Source organism: Ipomoea triloba, chromosome 4 (genome assembly GCF_003576645.1).
Source record: "Ipomoea triloba cultivar NCNSP0323 chromosome 4, ASM357664v1".
In the NCBI taxonomy this organism is placed as follows: Eukaryota; Viridiplantae; Streptophyta; class Magnoliopsida; order Solanales; family Convolvulaceae; genus Ipomoea; species Ipomoea triloba.
In genome coordinates, this window is record NC_044919.1 from 32,670,242 (window position 1) to 32,687,153 (window position 16,912).

A 16,912-nucleotide genomic window follows, 5' to 3' on the forward strand; every position below is an offset into this window, starting at 1 on the left:
TAGATCCCCGAGTGCAATTTTCAGTAGCTAAAGTAGCATAATAACAATACATAACATAGGAAATTTGATTCCAGTACATTGTGAAGACTTGTTATTTATACTTGCGCTTCCATTAAATTATAATTTATTAAGTATATTAGGCATAAGTAAATCATCAGTTGTGAGTTTCTAGCTTGCACCTTGTTGTAGAGTTGTCAAAACGAATTTAGCCAATTCCATCTATAAAGGCAAATTATACTATTAGAGTTGTTCATAATTTTAGAATTCTATGTTCATAATTTTAAAACTCTATATTTATAAATTTAGATCTCAATATACAAAATTACATTACTCAATATTCACAATTTTGTTATATAAGATTCAAAAATTGTGTTATACTATTGAATATAGAGTTATGAAATTGTGAACATAGTGTTCTGTAATTGTGAACAAGAGTTCAAAAATTATGAATATGAAGTTCTAAAATTGTGAACATGAACCCGGGTCCACGGCATAACAACCGCTCTATAAAAGGGTGGAGCGGACTCTAAGTTTTATGGCTTAGTGGGCTTTAGCAAGGTGGGCTTGGAGGCCTATGCATGAGCATTAGGCAAATTATGCTGTGGACCCAGGTCCACCTTGCAAGGTGGACTTGGGTCCAAAACTACGTCGTTTTTGTATTTTTTTTTCTTTTTTTTTTAATTAGTAAACATATTGCTAAATATAGAGTTGTCCAAAAATGTGTGAATGTAGAGGTTTCAAAGTGTGAATGTAGAGTATAGAAATCGTAAATGTAGATTTATGATTGTGTGAATGTAGAGTTGCCCAGAAATGTGTGAATGTGGAGGTTTCAAATTGTGAATATGGTGTATAGAAATCATGAATGTAGAGTTATGCATGTGTGAATCTGTAATAGAGTTAAGAAGTTCTAGCAACTTGTAGCCCTGTAATGTGTGAATGTGGAGTTGTCAAGTTGTGAATATAGAGTATAGGACCTATGAATATAGAGTTTTGAATGTGTGAATGCATAACAGTGATAATATAGTTACTAAACATATAATCCTGTAATGTGTGAATGTGGAGTTTACAAATTGTGAATGTAGATGCATGAGAGTCTTAAGCATGCACCAGTTGCTTCCTTATTTGATCCACAAGGAATAGGGTGGGATACAGCATGTGTACGTGATGTGTTTCAAAGTAGAGATGCTGCACTCATACTCAATCTCCCTGTTAGCAGACGACGACCACCATACTCATGGATTTGGCCTGCTGACTCAAAAGGAAACTATACCGTCAAATCATGCTATAGGAAATTAATTGGGGAAGTTGACGATCATAAACCTTGGATGAAGCTCTGGAGTATGCAGGTTCCTCCTAAGGTCAAAAACTTTTGTTGGCAACTGGCTTCTAAATTTCTTCCCACTCGTGATGCTTTAAGTACTAAACATGTTGTTTGTAATGTCCAGTGTCACATGTGCCGCCAGTATGATGAAACAGCTCTCCACCTCTTTGCTGAATGCCGCAAAACAAATATCATGTGGAATACTTTGGGGTTGCCGGTAATTCAACATAGTACCGGTAATATTTCTGATTGGTTTTTCTTGAATATTAATTCTTTACGAGATGATTGCTTAAGCAAGTTTGCTATGGCCTGTTGGGGTTTATGGTGCAGCAGGAACGACTTTGTTTGGAAAGGAGCTCCCTATGAAATGCATGCTATGTTATTTGCTGCTATGTCACTGTGGTCAAATTGGAAACTTGTTAATGGAATGGATGAATCAGGTGATGAAAGGAATGCTGTTATGGACCAGTGGTCACCTCCAATCCATGGGCGCTTGAAACTGAATTCGGACGTTGCTATGGACTTGGACAGATCGGTCATGGGGATGGGGTGGGTGATTCGGGATGATGAAGGACGTTTCATCGCGGCAAAGAGTATGACTTGCACGGGTACTTTTACTGTTAAAGAAGCGGAAGCAATGAGCGTTCGGGAAGCTCTCAGCTGGGTGAAAGAGATGGACTTGGGAGACATCGATGTTGAAATGGATTCCCAACTTGTTTACTATGCTTTACTTTCAGGCTCTTTTCATTCTCCGTTTGGTCTTTTAATTGATGATGTTAAGGAAAATGCATCTATAATTCATGATGTAATTTTCCGTTTTGCTTGGCGATCTGCGAATCGTGCAGCCCATGCTATGGCTAGGGAGGCCGTTTCTGTGTCAGGTTGCGGGGAGTGGTTGTCTTCCCCTCCTCCGTTTCTTGTGAACATTTTGAGTTCTGATTTAATACATTAAGTTTTTACCTTTAAAAAAAAAATTGTGAATGTAAAATATAATGTATGTGAATGTAGAGTATAGTGTATGTGAATGTAGATCCAGGTCCACTTTGCAAGGTGGACCTAGTCCACGGCATAACAACCCTGAGCATTAAATTTTGTCTGATGGGCTCATGTGCATGCCTAACAAATTTGGGCTACTGCTTGATCAGTTTAATTGGGCTCATAAATAAATGTTGAATTGAGCTTGTTGGGCTGGTTAATATATCATCATAACCATTAATTAAATTATCTGCAAATTATTGTGTAAACCATGATTTACATAGTGCTATGTAGATCATAAAAAAATATTTTTAATATATTAAAAATATATTATTTGTGTACTGAATGTACATTTTACAAAATAATACTTTCAGTACACAAACAATATACTTTTAAATTTTTAATATATTAAAAATATATTATTTGTGTACTGAATGTATATAATTTGATAATATGGTCCTTACAGGTGCGTGGACCATTAGCTAATATGCCCAAAAACCTATTTCCAGTTATGGGCTTCCCTGTAGAACAGAAAATGAAGCCCATGAGTGCGACCGCAGTATCAAAAACCTCCCACAGAAAAACCCGCAGAACTGTAAAAACCCTAAACCCTAATACCTTCCAACATTCTCCGTCTTCCCCGTACCAGGAAACCCTAGGAGCTCCACCACTATCAGCAGCCATGACTGATGTAGAGCTCTCTCGTTCCGAGAAGAAGAAGAAGAAAAGCAAGTCAAAGGAAGAGACTGAAGCTTTACCAGATAACGCCGGCCTGACTCAGGCTGACGGAGACTATCTCATCAAGCCGCAGAGCTTCACTCCCTCCATCGACACCTCCCAGTGGCCAATCCTTCTGAAGAACTACGACCGCCTCAATGTACGGACGGGACACTACACTCCTCTCCCCTCCGGCTACTCCCCGCTTAAACGGCCGCTTGCTGAGTATATAAGGTACGGTGTTCTCAACCTCGATAAGCCTTCGAATCCATCTTCCCATGAAGTTGTGGCCTGGATTAAGAGAATCCTCCGGGTGGAGAAAACGGGTCATAGCGGCACACTCGACCCGAAAGTCACCGGGAATTTGATTGTGTGTATTGATCGGGCCACCCGGCTCGTGAAATCTCAACAGGGGGCTGGGAAAGAGTATGTCTGTGTTGCTCGATTGCATTCTGATGTTCCTGATGTCGCGAAGGTGGCTCGGGCGCTTGAAACCCTGACCGGAGCAGTGTTTCAACGGCCGCCGCTTATTTCGGCTGTTAAAAGGCAGCTTAGGATTAGAACTATTTATGAGAGTAAGCTATTGGAGTATGACGCGGATAGGCATTTGGTTGTTTTCTGGATTTCATGTGAGGCAGGTACTTATGTGAGAACTATGTGTGTGCATCTAGGGTTGCTGTTGGGTGTGGGAGGGCATATGCAGGAGCTGAGGAGGGTTCGGTCTGGGATTTCGGGGGAGAAGGATAATATGGTGACGATGCATGATGTGATGGATGCACAATGGGTGTATGATAACTATAGGGATGAGAGTTATTTGAGGAGGGTGATTATGCCTCTTGAAGTGCTTCTTACTAGTTACAAGAGGTTGGTAGTGAAGGACTCTGCTGTGAATGCTATTTGTTACGGTGCAAAGCTGATGATTCCCGGGTTGTTGAGGTTCGAGAATGATATTGAGGTTGGAGAGGAGGTCGTGCTGATGACTACCAAGGGAGAGGCCATTGCATTGGGGATTGCGGAGATGACTACTGCCGTTATGGCGACCTGTGATCATGGAGTGGTTGCCAAGATTAAGAGGGTGGTGATGGATAGAGATACATATCCTAGGAAATGGGGATTGGGACCAAGGGCGTCCATGAAGAAGAAATTGATTGCTGACGGGAAGTTGGATAAGCATGGGAAACCAAACGAGAAAACCCCAGCTGAATGGCTGAGGAACGTTGTTCTGCCCACCGGAGGGGACTCTATGGTTGCTGGACTAGCTGCTGCTGCTGATCCTGCTACGCCAGCAGCTGAAATCACCGGGAGTGTTGCTGAGGTTGAGAAGAAAAAGAAGAAGCACAAGGAAGGTGAGGAGGATGGCCATAAGCGGAAATTGGATGAAATTGATGGAAGCCCTGCATCACATGCTGCTAAGAAACCCAAGGTCTTAGAAGGTGAAGGGAAAGATGGAGAGGCAGCTGAGGAGGTGATAGAAGTTAAGAGCGAGAAGAAAGAGAAGAAAAAGAAGAAAGACAAAGTAAAAGATGAGGCGGCATCAGAGGAAGTGGAGAAATCAGAGAAAAAGAAAAAGAAGAAGAAAGACAAAGATGTTGACAATGGCGAGGCTGCTGCTGCTGCTGTTGGAAGCGATGAAGAAGCAAATAAAAGTGAGAAAAAGAAAGAGAAGAAGAAAAAGAAGAATAAAGATGCCAAAGAGGAATTATAAGCACATTTAAAATCTCCGCCCAGATAAATTCAAACCTTGTCTGGACCAAAATTTCTGCATTGTTATGAGTCTTATTTTAATACATGTAAGACAGCACTAGGTTTGAACCCTAATCTTAAAATTTGCCGGCTTAGTTTTATAATTATCATCTGTTTGTTTTATTTCTTATTGATTTTGTACTTTCAGTTCTAAGCTCTGCTAGAGATGTTTTCTGATCCTTAATGCTCTCAGTTAAGTTTTTGCCTCCAATTTTGCCCAAATTAGATGTTTTTTTTTTCTCATGTTGCAGCATAACCTGTCCATGCATATTGTGACTTTAGTATGAACAGAAACAGGGTTCTTGTTGACTACATTTGATCAAGACTAGAGTGTAAGCTAACCTACAAACCACTGTATGTCTATATGCAGTTGTAAAGCATTGATGAAATAGTGCAATTTACTGTAATGAAGATGGTAGAAACTCATAGAAAAAGCATCTCAACCAACTTGTCCTTTATCAAAAGCTAATAATAAAAAAATTATTGTGATGAGAATACCAGAACCCTCTTTTCATTGTTGATTAATCATGGCACATTCCAGACTCCTCTTCTATCACTATAAGTATGGTGGCTTGGCTCCTCTCATCAATCAACAAGTCATCAAAGTTTCCATAGAAATTGATCTGTTTTCTTGTGTTTAGAGCTTTTCTTGATCACTCCCAGAAAATGTCTCTCATTCCTAGCTTCTTTGGTGGCCAGCGAGCCAACGTCTTTGATCCTCTATCTCTTGATCTCTGGGATCCCTTTGAAGGCCTCTTCTCTTCTTCTCCGGCGAGGGAAACCTCTGCAATCTCTGCCGTGAGGATTGACTGGAAAGAGACCCCGGAGGCTCACATTTTCAAAGCTGATCTTCCCGGGGTGAAAAAGGAGGAAGTGAAAGTTGAGGTGGAGGATGGGAGGGTTCTTCACATCAGCGGAGAGAGGAGCAAAGAGAAAGAGGATAAAAATGATAAGTGGCACCGCATTGAGCGCAGCATTGGGAAGTTCTTCCGGAGGTTCCGCCTGCCGGAAAATGCGAAGATGGATGAGGTGAAAGCCGGCATGGAAAATGGAGTGTTGACAGTCACCGTGCCCAAAACGGAGGAGAAGAAACCAGAGGTGAAGGCCATTGATATCGTTGGTTAAACTTGTTATCTTACATAAAGCCATTAGTACTTCGAATTTCAAATAAAATAGAACTGTTTGTATGTTGTATGTTTTATGAGTTTCCTTAATCTTTATGAGTGTAATCCTTTGATTTTATATTTTTCTCATCCTAATAATATTACATGCTTGTCTTTTTCTTTTTTTTTTTTTAAATTTTTTTTCCAGTTAAAATCGTAAAATATAAGTGATGGACAAATTGCATAAGGCATATCAGAGTGCATGACACCAAGCTAGCCTAAATATTCATTCATTATTCTAATATAAATAAATAAATAAAAAAAGTAAAAGAATTTGAGGTTTCTAACATATGTAAAATAAAAATTTATACTTAAAAAAAAAAATTCGAATTACAATAATATATCTAAAAAATACTTAAAAAAATTCGAATTACAATAATAAATGTAAAAAATACTTTTAAAAAAAAAACAATGAAATAAAATATGATCACACTATCTCCTATCCCACTTAATTAATTAGGCGATTGAACTAGTGCTAGCATCGTCATTTTCATCAAAACATCTCTTCCACAACCAATGTTTCTTCCACACTCTTTCGTTCATCTCATCAATGGGGATCCCCTTGGTTTCGGGCAGCAAGAACACAACAAACAGCCCCATAACCAAAACAAAGGAAGCAAACATGAAGAAGATGGCGGATTTCATGGTGCAAAGCATAGTAAGAAAAGCTTGTGCCACAATAAAAGTGAATATCATATTGGTGCTAACCGCAAAGAAAAATCCTGCTGTCCTAGTCTCCAGTGGATATATTTCACTGGCAATCAGCCACCCCAATGGACCCCAAGACCAGGCGAAACCCATCACAAACACACAAATAAACACCAACACAATTACTGCTGCAAACTTTGGTATCATATTTGTAGCATTGAGATATGCTGCAAGAATTCCCCCTACCACACCCTGGGCTACAAACATTTGGATGGCACCTTCAATCAGTAACACTCTTCTCCCAAAATAATCAGAGCCCAAGATTGCCCCAACTGTGGAAAGTGAATTAACTAATCCAGTGATGACAGCAGACAACAGAGATGCATTCGCTCCTAACCCCATTGTTTGGAACAACACAGGAGCGTAGAACATGATAACGTTGATGCCGGTCAACTGCTGAAAAACCTGAAGAATGGTGCCACAGAAAAGTTGAGGCCAGCTAGAACGCTTCATTAGGTTTCTGAATGGGGTCTTGATCTTTTTAGCCATCTCAGTGGAACGTAAAATGTGCTCGTACTCTTTCTCAACGTTCTCCACGCCCCTTATCTTCTTCAGAGCTCGCAAACCCTCCTCATTCTTGCCTCTTTCGATCAGACTGGTAGGAGTCTCGACGATGATGAGAGAGCCCAAGCCTAGAAAAATGGAAGGAATTGCAGCTATACCGAGAGATACCCTCCAGCCATTGGAGCGTATAAATCTGGAAGATAAATAGTTGACCATATTGGCAAAGAAAATGCCTATTGTGATCAAGAATTGAAAGAGAACGTTGAGAAGTCCTCTTTTGTTTGCAGGAGCAATCTCCGATATGAATAGTGGCACTGCCTGCAAGAATAATGAAACAATGCATTAATTATATCGTAAAATTAAAAGGCAGATTAGATAATAAATATTATAATAAATACCTGGTTGCCAAAACCGACACCAATGCCGAGAAAGAGGCGTCCGAAGATGAGCATCATAAGATTAACGGCTGTGGTGTTGAGGATAACTCCAATGATGAAAAAGATAGAAGCGAGTTGAATGGTTAGTTTCCTACCATAGCGCTTACAACAATGTGAAGCGAAGAAACTAGCGACAACGGCAGCAAGGTAGAGTGAAGATGTGAAAAGCTGAAGCATCTGATTGTCATATTTGCAATAGTTATCTTCATGAATCATGTGTTTCTTCACGTACACCGCTGGAAAGAATTTTTCCAGAAATTCATCCATTGAAGTCACTCCACCTGCAACAAATTCAAAATAATTTGGTTAAACCAAGAACTAGAGGAATAGTTACATGATAAATTAATATAATGGATGTGAATAAGCAGAGCATAGCCTACCAGAAATTCCAATATCATAGCCGAACATTAGACCTGCAAAGGCAGCTATGATGGAACAGACTATTACTTGTCCAGTGAGTTTTGCAGGGACGTCATCTTCATTACCCTTCTCTAAAGACATGATTTGGGCAACCATTGTTTACGAATTTGGAAGATTTGATCTTGTACGTTCGTCTTCTACCAAACTACAATCAATCAAGAATTGCTCAAGACTATATGGGAAGAGAGCTGTGGGTTGAGGATGATGGAATGGCGAATAAGTATCCCTTTTTATAGGTGTGTATTGCATCCATGTCCGTATAGAAGTAGAATATTTTTGAACCAAATCCAACTCAAATTGGGATTTTGGATAGTATGAATTAGGATTAGGAAAAAATTCAAAACTTTCCTAGCTTAAATGAGATATAAGCATTAATCACTAATCAATCGTAATGCCCAATTCTTGTAGAACACCCAATCCACAGCGCAAAGTGCATAACATTCTTGTAGGACACCCAATCCAAGTGCTCGAATTAAATATGTTTTAATCGTTAATTAGTTCATGTTTTTGGGTCTGTTTGGTTAACTAGGATTAGAAAATTTTCCTTCCAAAAGTATTAATGGGCTTTGGGTAAATGGGTTGCAGAGATGGGTAGGTTTGGCACAGAAATTTTAAAATAAATGTAATTATATATTAGCCCAACATTTGTTATATTAAATTAGTTTTTTAATAATTTTCAATTTTGATTAGTTATTTTTATAGTCAAAATAACATTTGATTTGAAACTATAACATTTATATTTAAATTTTTTATATCGTGCATCGCACGGGTAAAATACTAGTACTATTGTATAGTACTTTCATATATGAAGGGAGGCATTTTATAGTGTTGGTAAGTGTACTTAAAATTTAAATTATTTTAAAAAAAATGTATGATTTTCTTTTCTTCTTATAGTGTTGTTAAATTTTTACAGATACAACTTGGATTGATTTTTAGTTTTTCTCCCCAAAACATATTTTTATTTAACCTAAATCTTATATATATATATATAATACCTAGTTGTATATATATATAATACCTAGTTGACAACGATTTTCATAATGACACCTCATGTACTCAGCATAACTTGGTGATACATACAATCGCTGCAATCTAGGGATGAGAGGCAAGTAATGCAACCTTTTCTTAGGAACTTCTTTCCCACGAGCACAAGTAGGCGATCGTGGTTTAAACTGAGACTCGTTACAAAACTTACAATGTCTCTCATTGATACCAGACTTATAGTATAACATACAACTATTAACACAACAATAAATCTTTTCATGATCAAGCCCAAGCTTTGAAATCAATTTCTCTGAATCATAATAACTAAATGGTACTTGATTATTTTGACCCATTATATGTTTATTGTAGTCAAATATTTGATCGATTGTTAGCTGTGGAATGTTAAAAGTTGCCTTTATATTCATCACCTTCAATGCATATGACAACTCTGCTTCATCAACACAACTAAGTGACAAAGGTTGTCTAGCCGTGTTTAATAAATCAACTCGTATACAACTCTGTTCTATTCTTGCATTTACTACATTGACACCTAATTGTATTTGTCAACTCTATACAAGAAGTGTACATGCATAATTAATAAATTGCTCAACACCAATTAAAAACTCATCAGTGATTCCCCTCTTTCCATGTAGCAATCGATTATGCATCAATTTTCGATGTTCTGGTATACTTTCCATATACGTACACCTAGTATTAAATAACAAATATTTCAAAATCACACAAATTATTTTATACACACACACACATATAACCCAATTAAAATATATATATAACCATGATACAAGATATATAATAGCATTGCAAGAGTATATATATCCATTTTAAAAAATTACATACCTTAATGAAGAAGCAAATTTGAAACAAGAGAAGAGAGTAGTAAGAGAAGAAAGTTGGGAAAAGGTGAGCTAAAATACGCAAGACATATCTGAAATACTGTCATTTCCGTCCAACTTCTAAGTTGGATGGAAATTAAAATACCTTCTATTATTTACTTTTCACCTACCGGTTATTTCAAATTTACCGACCAACACTAAATGTTGGACGGAATTTTCATCCAATTTTCATGTTGGACGAAAATTTTGTCTAACTTTCCGTCCACATAACTTTGACAGTGTAAAGTTGGCATTTTTATTAAAATACCGACCAACATTAATGTTGGACTGAAAACGCGAGATTTTCAGTAATGTGTCCGATCAACTTTGTTGAGATTGCCTCAAAATTTCAATCTTAATGCCATGGACTAGGGTTCACTCTGCACTGTGGACCTTGGTTCATATGTATGTACTTGTTAGGAATATAGCGGAATAATGCGGAAGCGAATAATCGAAAATTGAGAATTATAGAAGTTGAATAATAGGGAAATAATAGAAATAGCAAATGAATTAACTAAATGGGAAATATAATAAATATGTATATTTAATCTCTAAAGATAATAAAATAATAAAATATATATATGTATGTTGAGTACGTGAGAAAGGAATAAGAAGAATGAATTCACAATTTGATATTGAATTGATGATTGAGTGCAAATTACAAATGAAATGAATTAGACTATTTATACACACCAAAAGAGACAAAAACGGCAAGCATGAGGTGGAGAGATGAAGACGTTAAGTTGTGTAAGAATGTGTACATGCGCTCGTCAAAACCGGAGAAATGGTCTGCACACATTTGAGCCACACATTATCTCAACAATTTTGTGTTGTGACTTTTTGTGTCTTGCTTATAAAATTTTGTATCTTATAAATATGAATTTATATCTCGTCGTTTTAGTCCAGAATTCGTAATGCTATGCGAACTTTGGTCCATGATATAAATTGTCTCACAATTTTACCCCCTATTTAAACTAGTCAAATTGCTAATACTAAAAAAAATACTTCGTATCAATAAATTTCAAACAATTAATTAAATAATATAGTTGTATTTAATTATGTGTATATATGTCAGGGTCATATCAAACTTTCATTCATGTATTTTATTCTTGATTTCTTGCCAACTTCTTTTTTTATATATAAATAAAAAATTGAATTAGAGGGAGCCACTCATCGACAATGTAACACAAATAATTAATGATTAATAATTAACAATTAATCTCATATATACTAATGATGATGTGAAGGCCAGATAGCTTGTATGGATTACTAAAAACAACATTTTCCTTCCTCAGACGTGTGCAATTGGCCTTCAACCCCAAAATACGATCACGACGCGTTTATCTTGGGACCGACACCGTATTATTCACTCGTCACCCACATGTTTTGTTAGGGGCCAACCGCCCAACTGCCTTAATTCTCTATCTTTTCAAGCGTTTTTTTTTCTTCTTCTTCTTCTTCTTCAATGTGGATTATGTTTTCGATTTTAATTTTTAAACAGACAAAAAGTAATATTAACCCCATAAAATGGAAATTATTAATAATATGAAAAATTGCATTAAATTACCTTGAAAGAGGTTGGCTGGTGGATAAAACATATATAATTTTTATATTTAAAACTTACGAGATTAATTCTTAATAATACCTTTTTTTGGTTAAGTTTGTCACACCGTACCATACTTTTTAAATTTTAAAAATATTATATTAAATGAATGAACTTTTCTAATAAAATTCTGTATAGTCTACCACTTTGCCTACATTTAAGCGAGAGAGAGAGAAATTTAAAAACGAAAAAGAAAAACAGTACGTAAAGCTTATCTTGGTCGCTGGCGGGCGGCGACTTGGGCCTTTGGAGCTTGACTTGCATTGTGGGATCAATAGTGGGCCCTTGTGAACTTATGCCTGCATGCATGCATTAATGGATTTATTTTTTTGAATTTTTATTAGAGTTCTACTAAATGGACTCTATTTTTTCCTCTATCACTTTTAGTCTCTAATGTGACAAGATATAATAAGTTATCTTCATTCTATGGATCACAAGAAAGTAACAACATCAAATTTTGGTGTAAGAAAGTAAAAATAGGAAGTATAATTTGGGATTTTACTGACATTCGCCTAACAATCTTCAGCCATTGGGTACTAGACATAACGCATTTATCGGCTCCATTGTATACCATTATTTTTGTTTTTTAAAAAAAAAAACTCAGTAACTTACAAATTAAAGTTAAGGAAAAGCCATAATATATGCATTACAAAGCTCTTGGTCACATCATGCCAATAGCATTTGCAAAGACGAGGGGTTTGATGTCCTATATCGTGCTTCTTGATGGATGCATGTGCTCTTGTATGTATACTACTATTAATTTTAATTTAACATCACTTATTTTTCCTCCATTATAATGAGGAATTAAATTACTTTTTATAAAAATTGCTATTAATACACCGTTAGATCCGCAGGTTAATCATCGCGTACAAACAATCTTAAAGCTGATATACGTTGAAGTCTTGAACTATACATTCAATGTAACCTCAACAATTATAATTGTACTTTAATATTGAGATGGTATGTGTTATCAATTGGACACAAATTTCAACCACAACAAACTCTTTTACTTATTAATACTGTGTTACGTAGGGAAATTATTAAAGTTTGGACAAACTTATAGTATAATACCAATTGGTCCACGTGTAAAGAAACACATCACATGCTTTCAAGATTCTCAATGTTAATGTTGTGGGTTAATTGAGATCCAAAATTCTCTACTAAATTTTTTTCCCAATATCAAAGTTTCCCATGCGGTTACGCACCTTAAATATTACAATGACGTATCTTAAATATACAAATAATGTACATTAAATACAGAAACAAAACACCTTAAAAACACAAACCATATGTACCTAAAGCTTTAAGCCGACGCATTTTAAGTACCTAAACCATACACCTTAAAAACACAAACCACGCACCTAAAGTTTTAAAATGGTGCACCTTAAGTTTCAACAACTCACTCACCCTTAAGAAGAAAAAAAGCGTACCTTAAAGAAGGAAAACTACGCATCTTAAGAAGAAAAATCACGCACCTAAAACAATTAATCCCTCTGTCCCATTTTATCTGTCATACTTACTATTCATTGGTCAAACCAACTCTTTCTTCATGTTTATTTTCTTTAATTTTTTTTTACTTATTTTTAAATTTGATTTTTTTTTGTTTAAGTACTTTTAATGTAGTTTCTAAATATATAAATTTTGTATATTAATATTAAATTTAATATTATGAAAAATTGAATTAAAAATAACTTCAACCAAACCTCGTTAACCGAACTAGACATATAAAATGGGACGGAGCGAGTATATATTAATACTTAGGTGATCTCAATGTCACCCTACTAATCCTAAATCACAGGATCACATGCTTAAAACCACTGCAGAGATAATTAAATCACGAATCATGCAATCACCCCACTAATTAAGCTCTACTCTTTATGCGCTCACAATGGACTTTGGACTAATTATTTTTACTGGGAATCATGCGGTGTCTCATTCCCACCTTTGGTAACAAACAAAATAACGCATTTCAATCTCGAAAAGAGTGATAAAGTGGATGAAACATGATTCTTGTATTTAAAGGTTACAAGTTTGATTATTGTCAATACTATCTTGTTGAGCTCGTGAACACTCTTTTAATCAATCTCATCACATGGGATCTTTCTAATGCAGTTTATCTCTCTTATGTACTTGCGAGTGCATTAGTATTCCATTTACCAATTACTTTAGGCTATTGCTATATTAGTACTAAATTCATTGATTATCAATCATGTAATACCCAATTTAGTCATTGACTATAGTGGTTTTCTTGATTTAGTTCTAAATGACTTTTTATGCTTAATTAGGTTTTCAACATCAATGGTTTTATCCAATTGAGTTCTCGGCCATTAGAATCAAAGACTAAATTGATAAAAACTACTATAGTCGATGACTAAATTGGGTAAAACTACGATAATCGAAGACTAACTTGGATAAATTACTATAGTCGATGACTGAATTAAGTATTAATAGATGTGAAATTACCAAACTGTCTTAATAGTGGACTCAATTAGATAAAACCATCAAAGTCGATGATCTAATTAAACACAAAAAAAGTTATTTAAAATAAATTAAAAATGACTATAATCGAAGATTAAATTAGATATTAACTGATTATCAATTCACTAAAAGTAAAATCATATATAAAACAATACAAAAACTTATTAAAAACAATATTTCTTTCCATCTGCAATGGAAAACAATATTAGGTCCAAGCTCATATTTTGTTTTCCTCATATTTGAAGAATTAGTTTTCCAATAGAAAATAATTTTCATGAACCAAACACAGAAAACATGTTTTTCCTCGGATTTTAAGAAAACATCTTCATTGAAAGTGCTTTTCTTGCCAACCAAACATGCCCTAAAAATAAAATTATATATAAAACAATACAAAAATTTATTAAAAACAATATAAAAAAACACTTTGTCATTTTCCTATTAAAACAAATCTAGATCCAATTATAGACATAAGATTCAAGAGAAGTCATAACTGGTTCTTGTGTTGATGAGAGATGGAGTGAAATTAAAGAGGTAAAAGCCAAACTCAAGCTCAGCTAAGCTCATGGCTGTGAGTTAACACCGATCGTCTGTACTTTTACACTCACGCGTCTAAGCATTCGCAGCCATCCTGTAACGTTTACCCATTGCTGATTTGCTGTACTCGTCTTCTTCCCAGGCCCCACCGCCCACCCTTTCTCAAATACCTCACCGCCTCTTCACTTTCATCCCTTCCGTTTTCCGGCGATTCTGTAAAAACCCCACCCAAAGTTCTCTCCTTTCTTCATTTTTCTTTTCCACTTCTTTGGTATGGAGTCTGCAATGGCGGCGGGGACGACCGTCTGGTCAGGTCAGCGGTCATATCGCTTCAATCGGATTTAGCAGCGGAGCGGAGCAGAGAGCAATAGCAATAGTTTCTGTTGCAATTCCCCCCTTTTTTTTCCAAAAAGTTTTCTTCTTTTTTGGATTTTAGTTGATTGGATTCCTGGAATAATAATCATCTGTACAATGGAGGATGAGAAAGAAGCTATAGCGAGGCAGCTTATTGAGCTGGCAAACGAAATATCGGCAATTTCTGACTTCAGGTCCACGGTGAAGAAGCAGTACTGCAACCTTGCGAGGCGGCTGAAGCTGTTGACTCCATTATTTGAAGAGATTCGCGATAGCAAAGAGCCCCTCCCTGAAGCCTCCTTGAAAGCCCTGCTCTCTTTGAAGGCTGCTCTCGAATCAGCTAAGGATTTGCTCAAATTTGGCGGGGAAGGCAGCAAGATTTTCCTGGTGAGATGTCTACTTTGATTTTTCTCTCTTCATATTTAAGAAATTTGTAGGATTCATTATATTATCATTACTGGTTTAATTGTTTTAGTTCGATGCAGTTTCTTTGAGACTGTAACTTTGATTTCTTTTGCTCGATCACAAATTGGAGATTAAATAGATAAAACTGGGAAGGCTGCAATCTTTGTTTAGGTTAAATGTTATTTGATTCCTTATATGATGATCAAAAGAGCCTATGAAACTGTATTTTTCGTTTTCTGAAGCTTAGCTTACAATGATATGGAAAATATGTTTCGTTTTCAAAATGGTTCCAGATTGCATCTGGAAGGGAATTTCTTTTAAATAATGAAATGGGAATCACAAGATATGGGATTTGTAAATATGTGGAAGTTTAAGGAGGATAGAATTGGGAGATGAGTGAAAAAGCAAACAGTCTAAAAGTTTATAACATCTTCTGCTTTTTGGAGATCTGTTATGTATCTATCAATTATGGAAGTTGTTACAGCTAAGATCTTTGAGGTTACAACTTTGTTACATTGCTAAAGTGCTGCTGTTTAGTTTGGCTGGCAGAAACTGGCTTGTTTTCTTTTTCCATAAAAAGAGTAAATTGGCCTTGTGTGTAATTTCCATTAACCTCAAGTGGCTTCATTACCCTTATTCTAACTTCTGTTGATTGAGCTTGACAGTCTTAAGTAATTTCTCTTACATTCCATCTTTAGGTAGATGTTTTCTTGCCTTGTAGTTGTTTGTATATAGCATTTTCATAAGTTCTGAAAATTGCTTCAGTTTGGTAGTGTCGATCTATGAAATGACCTGTCCATTTCTATTGGGTCTGTTGCAAACTAGAAAAAGAAAAGATTTTATGTAATAGTTTGGAGTTGCATACTTGCATGCAGTCTGGATTATACTATGTGGTGCTGATTATTCTTCCTTTGATAATTAATTACCACAAAAGTCACAGTTTTGGATAAAGTAACTGTGTAATGTTTGTCAGTCACAAGTAGAAGCAATTGATTAGCATAGTATTAGTCGTTATGCATTCAATGCAATCTGGTTCTAATGCATTGTAAGAAATGGCAAGAAGTATAGATTCCAAATATATTGTCGTGCAGTAAGGCATTTCCTTTTTGTTGGAGCTCTTCTAGCTTTCCCTCATCACGACTTGACTCTAGCTGTTCTTAGTAAATGCTGGCGATACTGCTCTGTAAGAACTCGGATTCAACTGAATATCTGCTTGGTTAACTTCTAAGCTCAACTTTCAGCTCTTCAATGGCCTATATTGATAATTAACCCGAATCTTCTTTCAATGTTGGGCTTTGTATAAGACGTGGTGATAAGTGCACACAGAGTGATTGATGCATAATGGGAAATTGAGAAGAATAAAATGGTAAATTCTTTAAGGGAATTTGGTTTTTAAATTGCAAGCATGAATGAGATCTCATGGCAAAATGCCAAAATTGCATGTTGGACAGAATGTCTCTGCCATTGACAAGTAGAAGTGCATGTTTTCATATTGTAAAATTTATCATGTTTTCCTATCTATTTTGATTTATATTTCTAATGGATTGTTAAAATCTTATAGCTAGAATGGCATTTGTGCTTGTATGTTTATTTCTTATGTCATTTTATGAGTATAGAAGTATTAACTTTTTTCTTTTCTTTTTTTTTTTTTTTTTTTTTTTTATTTTTAATTT

At 35.8% G+C, this 16,912-nt stretch overlaps 4 protein-coding genes across 4 annotated transcripts in view; 3 read left to right on the forward strand and 1 right to left on the reverse strand.

Moving 5' to 3' along the window:
- The first annotated feature begins 2,889 nt into the window (after nucleotides 1-2,889).
- Nucleotides 2,890-4,935, forward strand: LOC116016528 (H/ACA ribonucleoprotein complex subunit 4-like). Its single transcript, XM_031256838.1, has one exon. The coding sequence runs from the start codon at nucleotides 2,979-2,981 to the stop codon at nucleotides 4,716-4,718; it is 1,740 nt and encodes a 579-aa protein (XP_031112698.1). The 5' UTR covers nucleotides 2,890-2,978; the 3' UTR covers nucleotides 4,719-4,935.
- Nucleotides 4,936-5,099: 164 nt separating this feature from the next.
- LOC116016529 (18.2 kDa class I heat shock protein-like) lies at nucleotides 5,100-6,041 on the forward strand. Its single transcript, XM_031256839.1, has one exon. The coding sequence runs from the start codon at nucleotides 5,423-5,425 to the stop codon at nucleotides 5,879-5,881; it is 459 nt and encodes a 152-aa protein (XP_031112699.1). The 5' UTR covers nucleotides 5,100-5,422; the 3' UTR covers nucleotides 5,882-6,041.
- Nucleotides 6,042-6,375: 334 nt separating this feature from the next.
- On the reverse strand, nucleotides 6,376-8,272 carry LOC116016177 (sugar transport protein 8-like). Its single transcript, XM_031256341.1, has 3 exons — nucleotides 7,949-8,272; nucleotides 7,530-7,849; nucleotides 6,376-7,449 (listed from the first exon to the last, which is right to left on the reverse strand). Exons 1-3 carry the CDS (start codon nucleotides 8,082-8,084, stop codon nucleotides 6,376-6,378), a joined length of 1,530 nt encoding a protein of 509 aa, XP_031112201.1. The 5' UTR covers nucleotides 8,085-8,272.
- Nucleotides 8,273-14,433: 6,161 nt separating this feature from the next.
- Nucleotides 14,434-16,912, forward strand: part of LOC116016522 (U-box domain-containing protein 13-like) — a 6,046-nt gene continuing 3,567 nt past the window's right edge. Inside the window, exon 1 of the mRNA XM_031256829.1 lies at nucleotides 14,434-15,221. Within this exon, the coding sequence (XP_031112689.1) occupies nucleotides 14,952-15,221 (270 nt within the window). The 5' untranslated portion in view covers nucleotides 14,434-14,951. The remainder of the gene's footprint in view (nucleotides 15,222-16,912) is intronic.